The sequence below is a fragment of the Agelaius tricolor genome, unplaced genomic scaffold, assembly GCF_023055355.1.
Source record: "Agelaius tricolor isolate 1412-34295 unplaced genomic scaffold, bAgeTri1.0.p SCAF_2, whole genome shotgun sequence".
Classification (NCBI taxonomy): domain Eukaryota; kingdom Metazoa; phylum Chordata; class Aves; order Passeriformes; family Icteridae; genus Agelaius; species Agelaius tricolor.
In genome coordinates, this window is record NW_027269262.1 from 49,198,907 (window position 1) to 49,223,986 (window position 25,080).

Consider the following 25,080-nt stretch of genomic DNA (forward strand, 5'->3'; position numbering starts at 1 on the left):
CCTTTGTATTCTCTCCCCCACACTTCTTCCCAACTGGACTATGGCAAATGCATGTAATGTTTTCTCTTTTGAAGCAAATGTCACGTTTTTGCCATGTTTTTGTTGGCTCTTACTGGCTTACTAGTGCTGCTGGACTCAGTTGTTGACTCAGAGTGAAAACAGCTTCCTATTGAAAAAAATTAACACTTTTGAAGCTGGCTGTCTGTTGTACAAGCTCTGCATTGGGAATCTTGTTAATTATTCATCATTCATTAAGTCTAACTGACAGGTTTTTTAAGAAGAAATTCCAAAACAAACATGCATGCTTGTACAGTTGTTCTGCATTTCTGAAAAACTCAGATGTCTCACTTGCCAGTTTTTATTTTATTTTGGATACTAACCAAATTGATGTGAAAAAATGTTACATAGGCCAGAAATCAACAGTGAGTTTTACAATGCAATGCTGGAGTTCTTATCTCAAAATAAAATCCACCTTGGAAAGCATTCTTTGCTGTTTCTTCTATAGTCCAGAACACATTCTTCCCACATTTCCAATATTAAATAATCAGACTTCAAAGACCAATACAGCTACAAAAATCCCACTTCTACTTCAGATTTTAGAAGACTTGGAGCATTAAGAAGATTGCCCCTTCTAAGGAATGATTTTCCTCTGAGACACTGTTTTTGTCCTTACTCCTAAGCAGGCAACAGCCAGCAGACTTCAGCCAGGCCCTGGGTAGGTTAATAAGACATTTCCTGAAATTAGAGTAAGTCATGCAGACATTTGTCCAGCAGTTAGAGCAGACATAAATATGCTCTGGAATACGGAAATTCAGTGCAGAACTAGATAATCCAAATGTTCTCATTAGTAGAACAGATCCTTTCTACTTATGAATGATCTCAAACACTTTTGCCCTTATGTGATAGAGACTTCATACTGTTGTTGTGTTTGAGTTTTTAAAAATTTTTTTCAAGAACATTGCAGCAAAGTTATTTACTGTTAATTTACTACTGTCTATTTACTACTCTCCTATATAGAATCCAGCAGCATCTATAGTTCAGAGGAAGAAGTGATCACAGATTAAACTTCTAAATTCTCCCCACTACAAGCTGAAACAGAATCTGACAGTCTAGAATGACATATCATTTTTAGATTCATTAAATTGCATGTGTAAACAAAGAAAATCGTAGAAAAGCACTGACCACATATTATCAGCTGATCTTAGACACATGGCTCCTTGAAATTTTCTAACACTACTGTACTGGACTGCCCCTTAAGTATTTGTATGTCAAAGGATTGTTCAAACTAGAGAAGAGGGGGCTCAGGGCAAATCTCATCTATATACATACCTGAAGGGAGGATGAGAAAACAGCTGAAGTCTGGCTCCTCTCAGTACTGCCCAGTGGCAGGAGAGAAAAAAAATGAGCACAAGTTGAAAGGCAGGAAATCCTCTATGATTGTCAAAATGTCTTCTTTTCACTGTGATGGTGACAGAGCACTGACACAGGCTTCCCACAGAGGTTATAGAGCCTTTATTCTTGGAGATACTCCAAAGCCATCTGGACATGGTCCTGAGCAACCAGCTCCAGGTTGCCTTGATTGAGCAGGGGGGGTGGACCAGAGGACCTCCAGAGGTCCCTTCCAACCTCAACCATTTCCATTTTGCTCCTCTGTGAAATTAGGGTTTAGGCCTTAGTCAAAAATGTCGCTTCAGAGGTGGAGGAGATTCAGGTCAGACAAAACTAGATTTCTGCTATCCATAGGCACAGATGCCTGCTGTCTAAGGTTTCCAGCTGTCTGAAACAGCCAGCTCATTTTAACCTCAATTTGATTTGTCTGACCTTGCAGCAAGGTGTTTCACTGGAAAAACACACAATCCAATTTGGATGCATAGCACAGGACACATCCACAATTAATAATATTGGCATTTCCAGAAAGGTATAAACTACTGACAAACATGGATTACCACATTGCCTTAGAGGAGGTATACTACTATCTTGACAACTCAAGATTTGTCCTCACCACAATGATCAAAGCCTTGTTTATGGATGTCCTATAAGTTTATGTCTATCAGGGGAAAACCACCAAGTTCCTGCAGATGCTTTTCTGCTGCTGCAGCCCTGCACAAGACCTGGAGGCTGATACTCTGACCACTTACACGGAATATTTCCAGAGAAGATTAGTTTTGTTCTCTCACCATAGGTTTTGACTCAAAAAAAAGGGATGTGCAATAGCACCACTATTATATTTCAAGACTAACAAGAAGCCGTATTCCTATTTAAAGGTCAAACATATTTGAACAAGATTTTGTTGTGGAAGCTGTGTAGCTTTGGCAACATAAAACTCCTTGAAGTCAATGAAAAAGTTCGCAATCTACTTCTATGTTAAAAAGTACCCCTACATTATGAAGGTACACTGTAGACCCCTTCAAATAGGCATGCTCTAAAGCCATTCTCAAAGTCTCCTAGCACACCTAGGAGACTGTATCACAAGACAGCATCAGTCTTCATCTCCAAAGTCCAGTCAGCTGACTCTACAGCATCAGAGTACCACATCTTACTGAGATCATCATATTCAAAAGAGAAAACACACCTGGATCCAAGAGTTATTGCATTGATGTCCACATTTTAACATTGATAATGTAGCCCTGACAAGCATGAGAGGAGGGAAAACATTCCTGTTAAAAAACACTGAGTCCATTTATCTTACAAATGGCTTAACATGAAGATATGCAAGCCAGGTAAGCACATCACAGGTGTCACTCCCAAAGACAAGATGTTCAGATGAGGGCTGTGCTTAGAAAGCCAGGCATCATCTTTATACAGGACTCATCAGGATGTTCACAACAAATGGATACACTCTGTTTGTAAGAGGAGCTCTACCTTACCATTTATTTGCAGTAACATTCAGTTCCCTATAAATGGAGCATAATTTGTTTTGTGTGTGCTAATCAACCAACCTGGAGAGCATAGGCCTGTATTTCCCATTTATACATAACACTAAAAGCATTTATTATTAAAGTGTATTATTGCTGCATTTCAAGGAGAGTGACATTAAGAACAATACAAGCAATGTAGAGAAGGAGTTTACTAACATTCCTTTATGAACAGGCTTGGCATGTACCTTCAAGGAAAACTTCAACACCAGTGATTTATTTTCAGGGTGTAAATGCTTTCTAAACACAGTCCATTTACCAATTCTAGTGATATTGTCAGTGACTCAGCAGTTAGCATTATACTGAGGCATTTCATCAGTGGACAGCAGAGCAAGCAGAGATAACACACTTCTGAATACTAATATTAAAACAAATAAAGCTTTTAAAGTCACTGGCTTTCTAGGGGGGTGGGGAGAGGGAGGCCAACAAGTACACATTTGGACACAAGATAAAAAAAAACAGACAAGAGGTCAAACTCCACAATTGCTTACCCTAATTATAAAAATGGTATCAGCTCTAATAAATCAGAATAAAAAAAAAAGTGCAAAAAGCAGTTCTGGTTGAAATACCATGACTATGACCTGGTGAAATTTAGGTTATAAACAAAACACAATGGACAACACACCCTCCCCATAAACACTAATACTGTCTAAATGGAAATCATCCCTTTTTTTATTTTTACTTCATAGCTAGAAGACCCCTGTATTTCATGGAACCAAAGTGACTAAAATAAGCCAACTACAAAAATGAGAAAGAACATCAGAAAAGTAAGTTTAGATTCAGTCAATCTCCTTTATTCAAGGAAAGGCTACACATGGACAGCTTATTAGCCTATAAGGCAACAGATCTGGCATCACTGATGTTTAAGGAAACCAATAAAACTAAAATATACAAAAATCTCACTACATGACAAATTTAAGATGATGGAACAACTGTTAAGTGACACAAAGCCTTAAGTTACTTACGCTGCCCAGAAACACTGCTTTTAAAACAGCTTCACCCACAACACATGCATAATAAAGTTAAATGTTCTGTCTCCTCCAAAAGCATGTGTTAATATCCAGTACTGGATAGACTACATGAAAGTTGTTTTTCATATGTGTAGAAATTATTATTTTTAATTATTACTCTCATAAAATAGCTTTTATCAGACTTACATAGAACAAGAGGCCTTATTTTCTTATATACTAATTTTTCATAAATCAAGTTTCAAGAAAGAGAGGTCAAGAAGAAAGATACATCTTCAGAGAATTAGTAAATGCGTTTGACCACAGTTATCCAGTTTGGTGTTCTGATGTTTTATGCAGCTGAGACACAAAACCAGACCACTCAGCCAGATTGTGACTGCAGTCAATTAACTAACACACTTGCCAAGCAAAATCCCAGCAAAGTTAACGGATATGCTGATATGGATAGAGGTTCAGCCTCCTGGGTTTTTTTGGGGCCTAATTTTTTTCCCGAACTGTTACCAGTCCTTAACTGATAATGCACTGGTTGGCAAACAAGTTTTAGAACTCTGCTCTTCAACCATTCTTCCAAAACACATCAGGTACAAATTAAACCAGATCATGGAAAACAAGCTGATCAGTTTTACATGCCATGATACACCACAATGACATCAGAAGAATAGAAGTGTGTACCCTTCTCACTCCAGTTTGTTTTCTAAGCAGGAGAAAAAAACAAACAATATTCTCATAGCATTAAGTAGTGAAAACACTTTGAGAAAATATCCATCTTATACATTTCTTTTTCTGTTTGTCTCCATTAGCTGGGAGGCAAGGGCATTTCACAAATACATTCATAGAAAACAGAATTCCTAATTCATATTTGAGAAGCTTACTCTATCAAGAACTATTCCATTAAACTTGATTGCTGCTCAGTTTTTCCCCCTGCAGCCTCAGCTAAGACTGTTTTCTCAGCATTAAAAATTAAGTACTCAAACAAGTGGTACACAAGACCTTAGAAGTAAACCTCAGAGCAGGAGCTGCAGAAGCACATTAAGGAGGAGTCTCATTTCAAACCAGTATGTTTTTACACTGTGTTTCCCCAGAGGCCCATGAATGGATTCCAAGTTAGTTTACACAAGGCTGCTTAACAACAAACGCCAACAAAAAACACATCTATGGGCCAAGCATTAACCACTGTGGGAAGTGCAAGAACAGCTTAGCAGTGGGCTTCCAGCTGGGCTACAAAGTGAGTAGCAGGGAATGCCTTCAGACAAGCTGTCTGACCAGCTTCCATGCAGACTCTTTGAGCTACAGGTCAGTAAGAATCTCTGTGTCACTACAAGTCAGTATGTCACTTTGTACACTTCAAAGTCAACCTCCTTCTTGCAGGTGGTGATATGTTGTATCAGCAATCTTGAAGAAAACAAACAAAGAAGAAAACAAAAAAAAAAACCCAAACCCACCAAAAAAGTCTCTAGAGTTGGGACCCTGCAGTATTAGAAAGACCAGAAGCACTTGCCTTTTACCCTATAGTAACATCTGAGCATCCTTTTGTGAGCCAGAACCATCTTTCACCCAGAAGCCTTTCCAATATAGCACTTGCCCAAGGATCTTACCAACTGCTTCAAAACCTATCAAATGCTTCAAAAAAAAAAGCACTCTGTCAACACACATAATACCCTTTCATAAAAGAACAGCAGTAATATTTACTTATCTTTCCCCTGAATGGAGACTCAGTATTTCTTATTTTAAAAAGCTTCTGTCTAAGGCTGCTGCTTAGCTTCACTTCCCACTCTGGTGACCTATTGAATCTTGGCTGCTCTAGGGAAATCTCAGAAAAAAGAAGTTATGCTCTTTAACTCCCCCACCTCTGAGATACTTTGGACTTGCTAAACTCCTGCCTCTACTGGTAAGGACATTGTCTTCACAGATCTGTAGTTGGCTTTATACCTGCAAGGCTGCAGTACACTGGTAGAAAATAATGCTTTCAGAGGAAGAGCACTATGCCATCCACAAATATCTCACTATCAGGTTACTCCAACTTTAATATCTTCACAATAGAGCTTTAGCCCAGATGAAAAATGTGCATATAGAGAACCCAAAAATTAGTATAGCACAAATCAAAGAACTGTCAACATTCTAGCAGGAGAAAAAAACCAAATGACTTTCCTGTCAGTAGCTTTGTTCTCTTATACACCCTGCCTATACAGCATTCCCCAACATTTTATATCCTATGCTCCTTGCATAAGGGAAAAATACCATTCTTTACTAGGGACCCCATCTGAGCATAGAGAAGCTTCCAATGAACTTGTAACCTTCAAACAAGATTCAAGCTGCACTAGGTGCTCCTAGTACACTTCCAATCATTTGGAGGAGAAGGGAAGAAACAGGATCAAGTCAGTTACTGACCAAGAGCAAATAAAGGTTTTCTTGATGTAGGTACACCTTGATTCTCTCAACACCAAACAGCTCTTGCTGTGTTCAGTCCAATCATCAGCTGTCTGAAAACTGTTCTCCTTTCCACAAGCACACAACCTGAACAGCATTCCAGTTGTTCAGGGCATTGCCTACAGGCCTTGACACACTGAGGTTTTCCCTCGATCTCTGCTACTTTCAGCAAGAGCTGAACAGAATGGACAACATTAGTTCCTCTGTGCTCCAGTGATTGAAAGGAATAAAAATTAAAAAATAGGGCTGGCTACTTGTTTCAAAACACAAAGAGAAAAGATCAGAAAAACAAAGGCAATGGTTTTATCAGCTGAGGGAGTATGGATTCTATAGTTCTAGGTCTAGTTCAGAAGCCAACCAATACATGATCCCCTTACTAGACCTAACTCAGAAATCTTATCATTAACCTTTTTTTTAGCTTCTCTGATTTTATTTCAGTCCCTCACCCCTCTTCATCTCTCCCTCCCACACACACCAGAGGCTCCCAAGACCTTATAGAGGTTAATGTAGCTGATGATATTGCCAGATGGAAGAAAAGGACTGCTGATGGATGCCAGGACTTCTCTAGCAGATTTGCACAGGGTGCCTTTATCAGCATTTCTCCCTTGACTGCAGGTTCTCATCACTGCTCTTCTCATCTGCACCCCCACAAAGAAACAGATAATAAAATTTCTCATTAAGGAGTCATCTGGACATAGCCTACAGGCACCTTCTTCATTCACAATACAGTAAGGTAGGAAGGAGGTTTAAGTGATAACAGCCATACTCATACCTGTCTCCCAGAAGACAAATCAGAAATATATTAAAGACAACTATTTATATGCCAAAGAGCATGCAAGCATTCACTCACAAGAACACACACAGACACATCTAACATTCAATTATGTTTCCAAGAAATCTGAAATAAACTAAGGCAGTGCACTGAACTTCCAGAGACTGGTATTTACCAGTTGAACTGTGTGCACATTTTTTATTTACAGGATGTACATACAAGAGATAGCACATTACGCCATGGTAAAGATAACTAAGTTCAAGGACTATGACCCACAGTATATTGACATTAAAAAGTTTTTGTGGAAGTGACAAGCTTAATTTGTTATGGCAAATTCTTTATAGCTGAAATATACAACTCATTTAATGCAAAAAGTGAAGAAACCTTTCCTGTATTCCTTATCTCATCAGCTAAGGCTTTTCACCAGCTTGTAAACAAGTCCCCTTTTTAAGACAAAAACAAACTGGAAAGAATGACAACTGCAAAGGCTGAAGATCAAAGCCACAAACAGACTACAAATGAAACCAGCTTACAACTACTACACGTTCTACATTCATGCAGCTCTTAATTTACTGTTACATATAACCCTTGATGGTAAAAGCGAAACTTAAGAGTCAAGATACTCATCTACACACTTTACCTAAGCACTGGTTAGTGAAGAAGCAAGGCAAAAAAAGGAAAAGCCAATTTCTTTAAATAAATAATTTTTTTCTATCAATTTCACACTGCTTCAGTACAGGTAGTTCAAGTACTAGAGATGAATTTTAAACTCATTCAGAAAATCTAGCAGAGAGATTACTGTGAAAAGAACCTTAAGTTCAACTCCTCCTACAACTACATAAAATAACTCAGGATGCAAAAACTACTAGAATCAAACTGCATGTGGTTTGTAGGTTCTGATATTTGCTAGAAATAGTCCAAGGCAAATCCTGCTTTGAAACACTACTTACTAACCTTGTGCCAAAGTCACTGCAGAAAACGTTTCAAGTTGTGCAGGCTGGCTCCGACACCAACGCCCCAGTATGTACTCAGATTAAAGCAACCAAGTTACATTCCCTTTTCCCTTCGCATGTTTTAACTATTTGGCAAAAAGTATCTGTGCTCGCATCTGTTTGACACTGACGGGTTCATCCCAATGTCAAGAAGGAAACAGAGCCACAGAGAGCAGCCCCGAGCCCATCACGAACGTTACATACCGCGGGACGATTCTGAGCAGCGCCGTTCCGAGGGAAGCCGCCCCGGCCGTAGCAGCAGCGGCGGCAGCACCTGCCGGACAGGCACACGCCGCGGGCGGCCCCTTCACCTTGCACCACACGCCGCGGGCTCCGCGGCCGCCCCGGCGCGGCGCAGGGCGGGGCGGGGAAGTCGCGGCCGCCCCGCGCAGCCGGGGCGCGGCTCCGCTCAACGCCGCTCCCGCCGGGCTCCTCCGGGCGCGGGGCGGCGGCGCAGGAGGAGATGGAGCAGGAAACCAGCCCCGAACGGCGGGGCGGCCACGCCGGCTCCCAGCCCGGCTAAAAATGGCCTGACAGAGGGAGCGCGCCCGCCCCTGCCGCGCCCCCGCCCCGCCGCCGGGCTCGGGCGCTGCCCGGCGCTCACGGCCGCGGCTCCCGGGGCGGCCCGCGGGCTGTGCGGGCTCCCGAGCCGTGCGGGGCCGCCCCGCACGGAGTCCCGCCGCAGTGGGTTATTTTTGGAAGCTCCCCCCGCCCCCCGCTCCCGGCTCTGCGGCGTCACAGCCGCTCCCGCCGTGCGGAGCGGGGAGGTCACGCCTTTCCCGGCGCGGGGCCCCCGCGGGCGCTCGGAGCCCGCACCGCGCCGCGCTCCCCGCGGCCGCCCGGAGCGCCCCCGCCCCGCCGCGCACGCCGAGCCCCGCACGGCGGCACCGCGGGGAAGGAGAAGCGGCGGGCAGACGGAGCGATCGGAGATTCATGCACCATTTCTAGCGCAAGTGGAAGACGGCTGAAGCTGGCTGGTTTACTGCTGCGTTAGCAGTTTCATCTGCGGACTGCGCGATTATGCTACAATTGCCAAAGCACAGTGATAAGTAACACTAAATAAAGTTTCCTCTAGAGAGCATAAAGTGCGTTCACTGTGGTTATCCTTACTGAAGTGAGGAGCCTCTCCTCATAAGTCAAGCAGTAGCTTCTGGTATGCTGACAATTTAAATTAGAGGGAAAAAGAATTCTTCTTAAAGAGGAAAGATAGAAAGGCACCAGGCTTGAGAAAACATTAATTTTAGAGATAACTGGATTTCATGGGACATACACAATACGACTGCAAGGTTATAAATATATTGCTTTTCAAATGCCAACAAAACTACAGTCTTGAAATCAACCCTGAGCAGCAAAAAACCAGGGCCCTGACTTATAAAGGACAACAAAGCCAAATGCTGTGGGTTTAAGAACAGTAATGATCAATGAGTGCAGCTTCTTGGAAAGCTGCAAGTCTTAGGAAGAGATGATAGCATTTTAAAAAGCCTGCACTATATTTCTGAACTTAGTAGTTTGAAGTTTAAAAATACCAAGAAAAAAAATTCTCCAGGATCACATCTTCTCCCTGTCATGACCAACTGATTTCACTAGCTATGGTGGAAAAACAAGTTCACACCTCAGCCTATCCCTCTGTGCCCAAATCTATGTGCTTCCAGATTAAAATAAGGCCTCTATTACACCTACAGAGACTATTCAAGTTCAAGTAAGGTGACATTACAATTTCACCATATGTTTTGCCATACACCACTCTGGAAAGCTATTTTAGTCTGGCTTGAAGCAAGATGCCAACACAATTAAGGAATACTAACACTATACACCCACTGTTGTAACAATTTCCCCCTCATCCGCAAGTGAAGCTGGCAACTTTAATATCAGACTTTCTTAAGGAAAAAACTCAATGTGAAAAAAAAGCAATGGTTGTTCCACTCTGCTAGAACTTAAGTAAGTCTAAAAGACTCGTGACTGGAAACAAAGGACTTGGAAAGGAATGAAAAAAAACCAAACCTAGACAATGGAGCCAGTGTTTGTAGCTCACTGTTAAATAACTGGAAGACAAGCAGCACCAACACAAACCTCATTCTGGAACACAGCTTACTGAAGTCAGTAGAGTAAGAGCCTAACCCAGGGATTATAGTTACCACAGTACAGGAAGACAAGCTTATTCCATGGTACTAGGGTATTGTCAAGAAGGAAGAAAAACAGCAGCTCTCCTACTCTAGGAACTAGTGAATTTGACATATATTCCGAAATTGAAGTGTTTGCATTATGTTTAACACTATACATGATATTTGTTACTGGGAAAGCCAGAAGTTCAACAAATAGCATTTTCACACCCACCAAGCACATGGTCTGAAAAACAAATTCAGAAGCAATATTGTTCAACACTTCAGTTAGCTAGCAGAAACTAAAAAAAAAATTCAAAACCTAATTTTCTCAAAATTTTGACCTTCAAATCAGCAAAGCAACAGCTTTATTGAATTCAAGCATTCAGTTTGAACATTGCAAGCAATAGCTTGTAACCAAAATGTCTTTTCTGAACACCCAAATACTAAAACATTCTTTTGCAAAGGCATATACCTAGTCTTTCTCTAGAAGAATAAATTTTTGTCTCATTCAGTATGCAAAAGGACAGCTTATCAGCAACATGAAGTGGTATGGGTTTGTGTATTTATTTTTGTAACAGGTAAACAGGGAACTAGACAAATATGCTAAGCTGTTAAACCCTTTATAGCCCCAAGCAGCACAATACATACCCCTTCTTGCTTTGTGAACAGGTTAAGGCACTCAGCCAGAGCCTCACACGTTTCCTGGGATACTTCAGAGACCACATCAACTTTCTGCAGGAGGGGAGAAGATATTCCTGAAAGCACAAAAATATTAGTAATGTTAGAAGGACATTGTAAATGTCAGGATTCTTGTAATTATTTTTTCCTCTAAGTAATACAGACATAACATTCACATGTTACAGGAAGGCTGGTGCATTGCAAGATCTGTGGGAGGGTTTTTTTTGCATCCTTTCCCTACTGGTATAAGAGGCACATGAATAGATTGAGTTTCTCTTTCAGCATGGTTTAGAAAGCAGAGGCAGTAAGCCATGGCAGCAGGACAGTGGGAAAGGAACTAGCAACAAACTCCTTTTAACCACTTTCTACATTTTAAAGCTTCAGGTGACAGAATTTAAATAAAAAGGATTCTGCACTGGTTTACTATAAATAGAAGTGCAAAATGTAGATTTTTTTGCCTTCTGCTATGTATTACATAGAAGAGAAAGAGCTTACCACAGTGCTCAGTGCAGCTGAAAATTTAGGTTTGAGAAAAATAGATTGAATTGTAACTACAAGCACACTGAACAATTAAAGGGGAAGACCTTATTTTCATGGACTCGTGTAAGTAGTACAACTTGTCATGTCACATCCTGACTTCTATGACCATTTACAGAAGGAACTGCATGTCTAGAACCAGCAGGAAATCATAACTCAATCAGCTGGTAGAAATGATTGGAGTCAATCTGTGAAGTTTTCTGATGTGCAGCAATTCCTTGGAAATCAAGTAAGTAATTTTCTCAGGAAGCATAGTTGTTGCAATTAAAATAATTGCAACATTTAGTGCCTGCAGACTCCAGGATCAGTTGACACCATTTAGTAACCCAGGTGCTTCAAGCTGATGTCACACCATTGAAGATTAAGAGGTCCATCAGTGACAGTACCTGAGTTTATTTTTCAACTTATACTGCTTATGCAGGACAAGATACAGTACATTTCCACACACTAACTGTGGTCTCTGAAACCAGAGCTCACCACTGACTCAAACTGACTCTTCCAGAGCTGCTAAGAACAGCTAGTGCCTCTAGAAGGAGGGGCAGCACACTGAGTGCAGGAGACATCTTTATTTGTAATATACAAGATGCATAAGTCTCAAAGATTCAGAATGGCATGCCAAGTCTCTGGACTCAGAATAGCATGTTGAAACAGGGAGAGAATTTCAAACACCAGGTGCCAACATAGCCATTTTTATATTGCTCAAACCAATTTAGGGAAAACTTCACAAAGAAGGGTTTCTAACTCAGAAATTTGCATTCTTCTGGAGCCAGAGGATTCAAATACTTTAAAAATACCACAACAATGGGAGAACTAGAGCAGTTCTCTCTGCTGCAACCTACAGAAGTTGCACATGATTCCAGAAACAGTTCACTGACCTAGCAAGTTACAAACATCCCTTGGAAGGAAAACAGGAACTTATTACTGCTATTGGCCAAGACTAGTAGTTTCTAGGAATGGAATCTGCTTTTGCTTTATTATGGGTATTGGTTGTTTAAGTTGTGTATTTCCTTTAAAAAAATGTTTTTCTTCTTTAAAAAGAACCTCACTTTTTCTACAGAATCAGGGAAACTGCCTCTATAGCTACCAAAGGGAATTTATCCACCTTATACTAATTTTCAAACTGGGGGTTTTTGTGAAAAAATCTGTTTTACTGTAACAGTAATTACAAAAGCTTCACAATAAGACATATACATTATGAAATGTCCCTTTGCCTTGTGAAATAAAAATCTGGTAAAAATTCAGTTTATGAAAAAGACAGTGTAACATCACAGAGTAACTTACCTCATTAGCACATGGAGAAAAAGCTGTATTTTTAGCCTTCTTTTGGAAAGGCACAGGGATGAAATACATTTTTAATTCTCAAAACTAGTATTCTACTACAGACTAGGGATCTGTATAGACAAACAACTTGTTCTCTAATCTGAGCTACAAAATTTTAGCCACAATATATAACTAGGACTCAGATCCAAAGGACCAACAGTTAGATGTTCTTACAAAATTCCTTTGTGTGTTTAATACATGAACAACTTCTCTACATGTTTAAGGCATTTAATAAAACAAGTACAAATCTCTAGCATCTTGATGCCTGTGATATATTTTAGCAGTTATGCTGCAAAAATCTAAGTACGTGTTAAGAATTATAACTTGAAATGAAACCTGAGAAGTTCAAATCTGGCATAAAAGTCATAGCAAAATCTGTGGAATATGTCCCATCATATCATGCCTCCAGTTCTCTGTATAGTTTTGTTATTTCACTGCTCTTTGTACCAGTGAAGAGACACTTATGCACTACAACAAGCTACCAACCACGGATTTAAAAAAAAAAAAAACCCTTGAAAGCAGACCCCTGTGTTATATTTTTATGATACTATTCAATAATGACTATAGCTAGAAGCAGTTTCACTGCATTTACAGCTGCTAATAAAATTTCTTTCAATCAGCATACTTAGTTGTTTCTCCAAATCTGAAATCTTAATTGTTAGCAATTACTGTAATGCTACTTTATTTGAATCTTTTTTAATGGGGAAAATTGTCCTCCATTTTCAAGCTCCTGAAAATTTGATTTTGGGGAAATAAAAGCATCCTGTTAAAAAGAAAAAATTAGTTTCTTGGTAACAAACTACATTTTAAATTAATCAGCTTTACCTTTTGTAGCATCCAAAGATTTAACCATTGCAAGGAAGTCTGAAACCTCTTTACTGAGTCTTTGTTGGCACGCTTGTGCTTTCTGAAAAAAACAAGGATAGCTAATTCAGAAATACCTTGTTCTAAGGAAAGTGTATGTTTACTTTCTTTATTATAGAGAAATTTTAAAATTTGGACAGCCCAGAGACTGATATATTAAAACGGAAACAAATTACTTAAACTACCTTCAAAGACACAAAAGCAAACAGAGTATTTATGAACATCTTTATTTCATTTATGAACATTTATGAACACTGACTAAATTTTCTTTAATTTAATGTAGCAAATCAACCCCAGTCAAATTTGTTGTATGTGCCACTTTTGCTATTCACCTCATTCTTTATTGAGCAGTTTAAAAATCTGGGAAGAGCAAGTGCTTGTTCTTTGAGAAACTTAAGGACAAAATAAGCACATTCATAGGTTAACTGATAAATGGCAAGTATAGTGACATGCAGAAACCAGCCCCAAGATCATATTTCAAGCCTGCATTCAAACCTGGAGACAGTTATCATAAAACCATAGAATGGCTTGGGTTGGAAAGGACCTTAAAGATCATCTAGTTCCAGCCCCTGGCCATCCACACCGTCCACTAGCCCAGGCTGCTCAGAGCCCCATCCCACCTGACCTTGACCACTTCCAGGGATGGGGCATCCACAGCTTCTCTGGGCAACCTGTTCCAGCACCTCACCATCCTCACAGTAAAGAATTTCTCCCCAATATCTAAACGAAATCTCTCCTCTTCCCACTTATCCTATCACAACTACATCTAGTGTGTAATCACTACTACACAGTTGGCCTGTGTAAAAAGTCACTCCCCCTCTTTTCATAAGCCACCCTTAAGGCCACAGTGAGGTCTCCCTAAAGCCTTTGCTTCTCCAAAGGAGAGGTGTTTATTCATTCCTGGTGGTCACCTTTGTGTCCCTCCTCTGGACCTGCTCTAACATGTTCACATCTTTCTTGTGCTGAGGACCCAGAGCTGGATGCAGCACTCCAGGTGAGGATCTCATGAAGGCAGAAGAGGGGGGCAGAATTGCCTCCCTTGCCCTACTGGCAACTCTGCTTTTGATGTGACCCAGGATGCAGCTGGTCTTCTGGGCTTCAAGTGCACTGTTATCTATTAAATAATACCATATTCTGTAGGCTGCTAGGGACTGCCAGTGCCAGTTATCCTCCCACCTCTGCTGTGCCATGAGCTACTTCATGTTCTTGTACTAAAAGGAATGGTACAAGCTGCTTGGAGTTTAGCCACATGAAGATTTTTGCACTGCAGCATCAACCTTCCATTAAAATATAAGGCTTTAGCAGTACATGTATAGCAAAAAGCAAGAATCACAGGCTCAATTACCAATGCTAGAATTACCAAAGACTATTCAATTCCATTGCAGATATGAGCAGTCACTATACAATGCATCTGATGTGATCTGAGGAGATAAAAGATCGTTTCTAAAACACTTCATTGCCTGTTCTTTAGAGGCAGAACTCGATGTGGGTTAGCTTTGGTGACACCGGGACTGGAGGATAACAAGTCGAGTACACAAGGCTCCCTCTCCTGGCTGAAACTCTCAAGCAGTTTTCTATCTTACAGTAGTGCTGGCAAAAGTGAAATCACAGCCCTGTAGCTATGATAAACATGTCATCTTAGCCACATAGTCTGAGCAGGAATACATGACAGCAAGCAGTGCAAACACAAGTGCATCCATGGGAAGAATCATCACTTTTAGTCAAAGGTATATTGAAGTATTTTAACACAAAACAAGGCTAATCTGCAACTGCCCAAATGCATGAGCCAGGTTAAGTATTCAGTACATACTTTTAGAGTGTCCTGTAGGTCTGTAACAGATACTGCATCATCTTCATCATCACTACTTAGCTGTTCCTGTGTGCAGTAGTGAGTGCTATATGCAGAGTGGTCCTCTATTGCTTCTAGCCAACTCTGGAAAGGAAAAAACAGAGCTAATAAACTTTTCAAAGGTCATCCCCAAAACAAAGGATCATGTAAGCAGAACAACAAAATTTTCTCTTTATATAAATAAGATAGTCATTAGTAAAATGAGACGTCTCAATAGGCAAAATATGGTTTGCTAGAAGATGTAACATGTATTGCAGATGAAATACTCTGTGGGCAGAGTACCACAGACTTAACTTATTATTAACCCTTAAGCACAAATGTAACCCATGCCTCAGTCTATTCAAGGTCACATTAAAAAATCTTATTAATTAAAAGACCATAGGGAATATATTTTGCATCTTTGGGTTTCTGTTCAGAGAGCAAGGTCCCTGTGACAAAGTCTGCTTTCTTATGCGTGACAAACTTTGCGCACAAAACCTCAAGCACTCTTATAATTAAGAGGTAGATTCTTCTGCTGTTCATTGGATCACAGAGTGCCTGAGGCTGGCAGGGACCTCTGAAGGCCATCTAGTTCAACCTCTCTGCTCAAGAAGGCCCACCTAGAGCTGGTTGGCCAGGACATCCAACTGGCTTTTGAAAATCTTCAAGGATGGATATTCCACAACTCCTGTGGCCCCCTGTTCCAGGGCATGGCCACCCTCACACTTTTTTCTTATGTTCAGAGAGAAATCCCTCTGCTTCAGTTTGTGCCCATTGCCTCTGGTCCTGTCACCTGGCACCATTGAAAAGGGCCTGGCTCTGTCCCCCTTAGCACCTCTCCTCAGGCATTTACAAACATAGGCAAGTTTCCCTGAGCCTCCCCTTCTCCAGACTGAGCAGTCCTAGCTCTCTCAGCTTTTCCTAGTAAAAGTGATGCTCTGATCCCTTCAATCACCTCCATGGCCCTTTGTTAGGTTCTCTTTAGTATGTTTGTATCTCTCGTGCTGTGAGAAGCCCAAAACTGGACACAGAACTTCAGTTGCCTCCACCCAAACTCCATTTCTAGTTAGTACACCTGCAGAAGCACAACGGTGAACGTACTACAAATAGCCCTAAAACTGTTTCAGAGCCACCTTTTGAGAAAATACAGTTTATTAGATCATCTGGGAGTATGGTTAAGAGTAGACTGTACCATTAAGCATTCTTTTGTTTGGGATAATGAACTATGAAAACCCAACAGAAGGAGGCTCCAACAGAAATTTACCACAGAGAGAAGTGAATGAAGAACAGGAAGTTAGATAACGGGCACATAATGCGGGCACAGAGCTGGAAAACAAGGTAGCACTTATTTAAAAGAAGAAGTAATTACAATGGGCCTATTTTTTGCTGTTTAATCTGTAACCACGCTGAAAGATTTAATATCCGCAGCAATGCTACCAAGTCCTGATGATCAAAATATGAAATACGCTGCTACTAATGCATCCAAGTAGTATGCAAATTATTAATTATGGAAGTTACTATATTTTAATGCCTTTGATAAAGAGTCATTATTACCTCTCTTGTTTGAGAAGGAAGGTTATTTTTTGGAATCTTGAAACGATGAACAGTGTCATCAAAACATCTGACAGAAAAGAAGCAACTGTCTGTTGATTTTACCTAGAGCAAAGTGGAGAAAAAACAAAATTAGTATAATGAATCAGCCAGAAAAAAAAAAGAAGTGTATGCAAAGTATAAAATTATGCTTAACTCAGTAGTTTTTGCCTCAGCTTTGATCCAAGTAATTGTAATTTATAAAAACCTTGGTCAGAACAGTTTTCCAAAGTGTGTAATTATGTTATTAATAGTAACATAGAGGTTCTTATGGTCAAATATCATATTTGCATTTATTTGCATCACTTGATTCAGACAAAACCTCAGCAACAGTTCAATATCACCAATATTAAGGAATTTGTAGACACTGAAAAGCAAGTCACTTTTCCATACAATATGAGTGCATATATAAGTGCAGTTTAACTGAACTTGTGGTGCAAAACTAGGATAGGGCAGTTATAGAAATTATCTTAAATGCATTTTTCTTAAACACTTCATCTTGCTGGGCATTATAAATGACACCTGGCCTTTGTTTTCTCTGTTCACCCCTTCCAAGATGGAGTCCCACAAGCATAACAGAAATCAGGGAAGTTTTCCAAATATCACCTTCAAGATTTTTTAGTCTTTCAACTGAGATCAGCTTAAGTTATGCAATTGGTCACAAGCAGCCAGGGACAGCTAAAGAGGAACAGGAGCTTTGGCTATTCCAGATCACATGTTTCAAACTGACCCGGTCTGCTTTCAGGATACCTTGTGTGTCTAAATCTTCAATGCTTTAGAAAGCAGTGAGGGAGCTTTATGGCTACTTTACATAAATGAACACTTTGCTGGACAGGAACAAGCATTTCTTTCAACAGCACAAGCTTTCTCCCTGTTTTATAACAAAGATCAGGTTACCAATCCAGCAGAAGTTTTCATTAACCAGGAATGCAATACAATGGAACATAAAAAAACAACTCAGTAGTTACAACACATTCCTACCGTGCAGACAGCTTGTGTTAGATGCTTGCACCCCTGACGATGATCATTATTCACTGCATCAGCTCTTTGAAAGAAGAAGAGATTTAGTGAAGAAGACAGGAATTATTTAAACTGCTGTTCAGAAATTTAATCACAGAACTTACTGTCTCCGATACCAGGAAAGCACTCCATGTTCTAGAACTATCCAGTAGAGTTTCCAACCAAAAAATCGTGAGCTCTAAAAGAGGAAAAAAAAAGGCTAGGGTAAGCTCAACAGAATACTTTTAGTACAGAGAGCTCAGTATGCAGCTGCAGTGTGAGCTGCAGAACTGAGCTCTGGGTGGTAGGAGCCTGAGGCAAGAGACCATGAAGTGGCAATGACCCTTGGCTTAGCCAAAGCCACAAGGACTTTGTGGTGTCAGGAGCTGAGGACTCAGCAGGAAGACTCCAGACTTTCACACACTTAGACTGCAAGGGCTGAAAAACCCAGGGGCTCCTTCGTTTGGGTACCTCCTCAGAGGCACCAGCTCAAGCTGCTATCTTGTTATTGCACAATGATTAAAGTAAGGATCCAGACATCTGACACTCAGCTATAGGAAACCAAGGGTCAAGCTGGTAAGGAAACCTTGTCTGACTGAGTGTAGTGAGTTTAGGGAGCTAAGCTGGGCACCTGTAAACTCCCTGGAGCCACCAACTGCAGAGGGGCTTCAGTCCAGCAATTAAAAGTCTCTGATGGAAGAAGTGTGATGGACAGAGTGACTCCTGCATGGTCAGGCAGAGAAGCTTCCTTAACACTTAAAACTAGTAAACATTACAAAAACCTTTTAGGTTCTGCATATCCTGATGATCACTGCAACCTGCAAGTATTTTACAATTGCACCACTACTCTTGTTTTTGGAACCACCTAAAGATAAAAGTTAAATTGCTATTCAGTAAGGACTGAAATATTAAAGTGTTGTATTTTTTAATATTACAGGAATTGTTGGTCACCACACAATTCTATTTTATAAAATCAAATGAGAAACAAAACACACTGACATCTCCAACGACAACATTTTATCATTCTCAAGCTCTAGCACACAGTTCTTTTTTAAGAACAGTTCCTTACATTACAATTGTATTATAGGAAAATTTACACTGAAGAAAACTTTAAAGATATCATTAAGCAAAGAATTAAACACTGGTGTAGACCTTAGATTCACTTGAGCAACACAGCAAAACGAGCTTTAAACTCTTTGAATGCCATCTTCCCACTAAGTTTTAAAATTTTCAGAAGATGATGGCAAAATATTAGTCACAGTTTCTTAAAGACAATGTATCAGTCAGAGATTATCAAAGTCATCTATTGAGGAAAGAAAAAGCATTTTGCCCACACAAAAGGAACAAAGCCTTATCACAGTGCAGCTTTGCCACAAAGATTACCAAGAAATAAAGATTTTGGTGACTGAGGTTAAGATCACAGTACCATGAATCTGGTAGCTGCTCCACTCAGCCAGCCCATCTATAAATGTTAGACAAAATTACTATTCCAAAATCCTTTCATTCATCAGTTATCACTGAAATATAGAAAAAGGACATATTTTGAAATCTTAAAAGCTATTTTAGAAAGGGAAATAAGCCATACCTTCCACAGGAGACCTTCATATCGCCTCAGGGGTTTGTTGATAACCTGCACAGAAATTAAAGCTCATATAGGAACAGCTTCAACTAGACAGCCTTGGCATTTTAAATTGATACAAAAGTTCCTACCTTTCCAGTTTTACCTGCCAGTATCAGTTTCATTTCTGCACCTTGGGCTAGATCAAGGGGTGTCTGATCTGTTTAGTAACAAGACAAGGCATGAGAATTTGATGCAAATAAACTTAGATGTACTTTAAAATAATTTGACACTCATTACCCATCAGTTTGGCCCTCAAGCATCTACACTTACTTATAATTGGGAACATCAACTCCTCTAGGGCAGAAGACTAAAAAGGTATTGAACTTTAAGGCACTGCACTGCTTGTCAGAGTTCTACTAACCACAGAGAGCCCTTTACCCTTACTGATTTAAATCTGGTTTTAGCTTCCAGCTATAAAAACCAGTTTAGGACACTCACAAACACCAAGACAGAGGCATCTTTAAACAGAGGACAAGAACACAGTTTGCATAACATCTGCATCAAGTTTTCCTCTTTGTGGTTTCATTAGAGGCCTTCTTCTGAGGAGTCACTTTGTCTCAGGCACATTTTCAATCTTGTTGGGTTTTTTTTGTTACCTGTGTTCAGTGTTTAGCATCAAGAAAACAAAAGCCAGGCACATTTTACTGTTAAGACAGTCAGTAAAATTTCCAGATAGGGGTAAGCTTGGAAAATAAAAGCACATACAATAAGTATTTTGCTACAGTTCTCCAGCCTCTTGCAATTTATTCACTGCTGGCCTTCCTTTATTAGGGGCACAAAGCTTGTAAAGCACTGTAAGATTTTCCCTGAACACTGCATAGTAAGTAACACAGCTTGCAGATGATGTTGAATTTGTGTCTCCTTTTAACATTTAACATACTTTCCATTTGGTACTCACCATTTTTGTTTTTTATTTTAGGATCTGCTCCATTTTTTAGAAGTTTCAATGCACAGTGCTTATGAGCACGGTATGCTGCACAGTGCAAGGGCGTGTTCCCCATCTGATCTGTACAGTTGATATCAGGTGGCTTGCGCTTGTTTAACTGGAAAAAAACAAAGTTCTGCTTACTTATCAGTTTTCCCCCCTCTCCAGATGCCATAATTTCTCTTTTGAAAATTAGCTGTTCCTAACTAGGTTGCTTTAGTGTAGATCTGGCAAAAAAGAGGGCATTTAGCAAGTGTTATGACAAGGGCAAGGAGTGCAACAATCAAACAAGACATTCAGCTAGAGTAAGGAACTTCAGTGTTTTGCTTCCTATACTCCTTCCCCCTCTGCTGTACAATATGGACACATTTTTCTGCTCAACTGCACAGTGCCAGGGAAAGTTGCACAGTACTGCAGTTCAGTCATTTATATGCTAGAATGGCCCTGCCCAGCTCTACTGTCAAAAATCTGCTGTTCATCTGCTGTTCTTCATAGAAGACTCCCAGGCAGAAGTTAGCACAGGCCAGTGCTGATCCAGAAAAAAATTGTGCAGCCGCCCTGTTTCAGAGAGAAAGAACTCTGTACTGAAGGGTGGCAGATCTGCCAGTCTCAATGCCAGATATCCTAGGCCATTTAGAGCTCCTAGGATAGGCAATCTGTTATACAAACAGTTTTGCTGCATTCTTAAGTCTATTAAAATAAAAGTAGCTATGTAACCAAGGGGGAAAAAAACCCAACCCAAACTGAGTTTTACTTGCACACAACGTAAACATTTTGAAAACTAGCCCCTTCAAAGAGAAGAGTCATGAAGCATGAGACTGCTAACTAACAGAAAACATCTCTACACTTCTACTCAAATATGTGGCTACTGGATGCACACATGAGGGTTGGACTGAATGATCTGTAGAGGTCCCTTCCAGCCCAAACCATTTCATGCACTACCAGCCACTTAAGCACACAAGCCAGATGGGAGTGCCTTACTAGAAAGGCTAAGTTACTGATAAGCAGCCTTAGGAGACCAGAGTCACCAGTGCAAGACAACTTTTGAGAAACTCAGTTTAAGTACTCACATTAGGCATATGCTATCTTAGACAAAATTACAAAATAATAACAGAATTCCCATGGCCACAATTCAACATCAACAGCAACTACTTTGTATGTATCTCAGAAGTAGTCCTAGAAGGGATAAACTACTTATCCCTTATATAAGCTGCTGTTTACAGATCAACTGGTAAGAGAACAAAAGTCAAAAAGAGGGAGTTTGTGGAAGCATATCCTCATTAACACTCTAGTCAAATACTTGCATTCCTGAGGATTCCTAAACTTTAGCTCTTTCCAACCAGCTGTTTTACATTTACTTCCTCTTCTGACTTCTTGCCTACATAGATTTTAAGCCACATGCCTGTGCTTTCAGCACCTTATGCCATGTTACAAGGGAATATTTGGAAGAAAGCTTCATGCATCAACTCATTCAGATAAAAATCTCTCCAGTCACTTCAGGAAATGTACAGTACGTTTTTGGGAACTCACAGGAAGAACACACTGGCTTTGCCTCAAGCAGACTAAGGAGCCTGGGTTAAGATTCAGCTGCTGAAGATCTAACTTCTAGTAAATAACATGTTGTGGTGTTAGGTGTCACAGTAAAAGTAGATGTAAGTAGCTAAAGTTCCAAGAGCATCATAGTCTGCTAATAAAAAAATTTAAGTAGGAGCAAAAATGCCTGAACAATCAGTAGGTAAAATATGGTGAATTTTGGAGCTAAAGGGCAGTTCTGAAGAGCTACACAAATTCTTCACACAGGTATTAACCTAAGGGTAGGAAAGTCAAAGGGGTTTACACCATAGAGCTGTAAGTGTATTCCAAGGAACACCTGTTAAGGACTGACTTAAAACTGACTCCAGGTCAAAAACATGACAATACTATGAAAATTTTTAGAAGTCAATATATAGCTGTCTTCACATATACAGAGCTCAAAGATAGCAACTATAAAAAATAAAATAAATATTAAAAAGAAATAAAAGAAATATCAAAATTATTAAAAATAAATAAAAGAAATATTAAAAATATAAAAATATTTTTTAAAAAGAAAATCACTTAGAAATTACAATGTTCACAGGGAGAATTACATGCTCATGTATAGTAACATGCCCCATGAAAGAAAGCAGAATTTTTAATGACAGATTTCTAGAAGGAGTCACTTTCTTTCTGATTTTATTTTCACATCAGCTTAAGGATTAGTCAGCAGACATGCAACAAGTATTAAAATTATCAGAATCAAGAACAGATCACTTATGTCAGTGTATTAATTACAATTAGTACAACTGTGCAGTGTATTAATGCTTTTTTTTTTAATGCATATTTTTCTACATCTTAGGTCCTGTGTACAGCTCTGGTTCTCTCTCAGTTTCAAAGAGGACAGTACAAAATCTCCAAATAAGAATTACAAGGATGACCAAAGATTTAACAGGAGTTTCCATGAAAGGAGTTAGAAAGACAAAGTGCTTTGGGCAATAAGAAAAAAAATTTAGAGTGGGGGAAGTAAATTGAGAAGAGATGGTCACTTCTGGCTTCCAGGCAGAAAAATAAAGAACATCAAGTATCTCAATATACAAATCTCACATTTGTGAATTTTGATGCCTGAAAAGGCATTACTAAAGGTACTAAGTAGGTAAAAATCATTCCATACTCCATGTCTTACTTCCAAGGACACTCTTCAGGACTTTCAAAAGTGTGAGTTCAAGCACTGGGACTCTGCTTCAAAACCCAGCTGGATTTGTTCCTGAGCAACCTGGTCTAGTTCATTCTGCTCTGCAAACAGGAGCTGGACTGGATCACATCCAGAGGCACCCTCCAGTCTTTCTGTGATCTACTTCTGCCACAGCCTTACCAGGCCATCACACCATTCATCTGGGATTACTATGAGTGTGCACACACAAAAATACACAGTTTTTCAATTTCTGCTCAGCATGAAACTGTGCTGTGCAGACAACTGTCCATTAAAAACTACAATGGATGCTAATGAAAAAGAGCTTACTTTCAAGATTAAAGACAGGCCACACTGTGGTGAAAATCTAGACATCCATGACATTAAAGTATCTACAATAACATAATAAGCTTATCTCAGCAGACCATGAACCATTACACTGCTGTTTACAACTAACTAGCTAACTCTATCTAAAGGATTTAAAAACATGAAAGAAGTTGAAAACTGTTGGTTTTGCAACTTCCAACAAAGAGGGTTCAACACCTTACCAATATAACACAGGGCACAGCACTAATATTACAAAGTCACAGCCTTTGAAATGCAAAGCACAAAGTTATATTTTGTTACATTAGCATAATGGATTGAATGACTTGACTTGAATTCTTACCAAGGCAGTCAGTTTCCCTGTTTCCCCCTCTCTTGCTGCTCCTAAGAGGAGTTCTTCCAGTTTCCTTTCTTGTGTCCTTTCCACTGCTTTAAAAAAAAAAAAAAAAAAGTCATTCTCAGTAAAGTACATATAAAGTACAGCATTCAAACAAGTATAGCAAAACAAGCCTAGAGAAGCAAATGTTTCCAGTATTATTTAATTGGGACAGTTATGAATACAATATTTACTCAGAAAAGTCTGTGACAGAGCAAAAATATGTTCAAAGCACATAAAATCTGATAAGATGTGCAAGTTTGTATACACATATACATATATATTATTATTATTATTTCAACACTTAGAACCAAGCCCACTCCCTGCAGAAGGGAAAATGGGAACTATGCAACACCCTCATCTCATATCTTCCCTATGTTTTTTTCAGCTTCTCTTCTACTCTTCTTATCACCTAACCAAAATCTTATTCTTCTCTAATGATTCAGCAGATGAGCAGTGGAAAGGAGTTATTTGTGCATTTGCATGTAGAATCAGAAGAGAGATCACTTCTTATATGCAGTCTGTGGTAGTGGACACAGAGCTCCATCAGTATTTAAGAGTATTACATAGTAATACCAGGAAGCAAAAGTTTTTGAACTCTCCAAAACTATTATCAGTGAACTAGATTAGTATTTGGACACCATCTGCCTCATCTCTGACACCTGTGAGGCCATGGAGGAAACAAGGGGAAGTGTTTTTATTTTTTATGCCTTTTGACACAATGTCTAAGACTGCAACAGCAAGTCCTAAATCTGATCCACAACTGGGTCACCTTTGCAAACTGTTGGGAATTTTGCTCTCTAATGCTTTGTTTCACACAAAGTCACTTACTGTTCTTGACTTGAGTTTTGTCTCTTCCAGTGAGCCAAGGCTTTGACTGCCCATGTACCATTCAAATCTGTAGCAAGGACTGCTCCAGCAGGACTGAAATAGTAACCTGAACAACGCTATTTGTATTCATAATACTTGACTCTCAAGTCCCAAAAAAACCCCCACTTGTCAGTACTGCAGACAAGAACCAAAAACCATGACTGTTTTCTTTCTAATAATCAAATTTTAAAAGAAAATTCAAATGAGCTTCTGTAACTTGCAGGAAAAATAGCAGCTTTTAGAATGCACACATATTTAAAAAACCTAA

The 25,080-nt window shown here is 39.7% G+C and overlaps 1 protein-coding gene across 3 annotated transcripts in view; it reads right to left on the reverse strand.

Moving 5' to 3' along the window:
• OSBPL1A (oxysterol binding protein like 1A) overlaps nucleotides 1-25,080 on the reverse strand; it is a 77,646-nt gene that overhangs the window by 38,791 nt on the left and 13,775 nt on the right. For all 3 annotated transcript variants that reach the window (XM_071418351.1, XM_071418352.1, XM_071418354.1), the window contains exons 7-16: nucleotides 23,910-23,995; nucleotides 20,512-20,656; nucleotides 19,703-19,770; nucleotides 19,578-19,622; nucleotides 18,118-18,191; nucleotides 17,975-18,038; nucleotides 16,958-17,059; nucleotides 15,386-15,508; nucleotides 13,537-13,618; nucleotides 10,825-10,931 (exon numbers count right to left, since the gene is read on the reverse strand). In XM_071418351.1, the coding sequence (XP_071274452.1) occupies nucleotides 10,825-10,931; nucleotides 13,537-13,618; nucleotides 15,386-15,508; nucleotides 16,958-17,059; nucleotides 17,975-18,038; nucleotides 18,118-18,191; nucleotides 19,578-19,622; nucleotides 19,703-19,770; nucleotides 20,512-20,656; nucleotides 23,910-23,995 (896 nt within the window). The remainder of the gene's footprint in view (nucleotides 1-10,824; nucleotides 10,932-13,536; nucleotides 13,619-15,385; nucleotides 15,509-16,957; nucleotides 17,060-17,974; nucleotides 18,039-18,117; nucleotides 18,192-19,577; nucleotides 19,623-19,702; nucleotides 19,771-20,511; nucleotides 20,657-23,909; nucleotides 23,996-25,080) is intronic.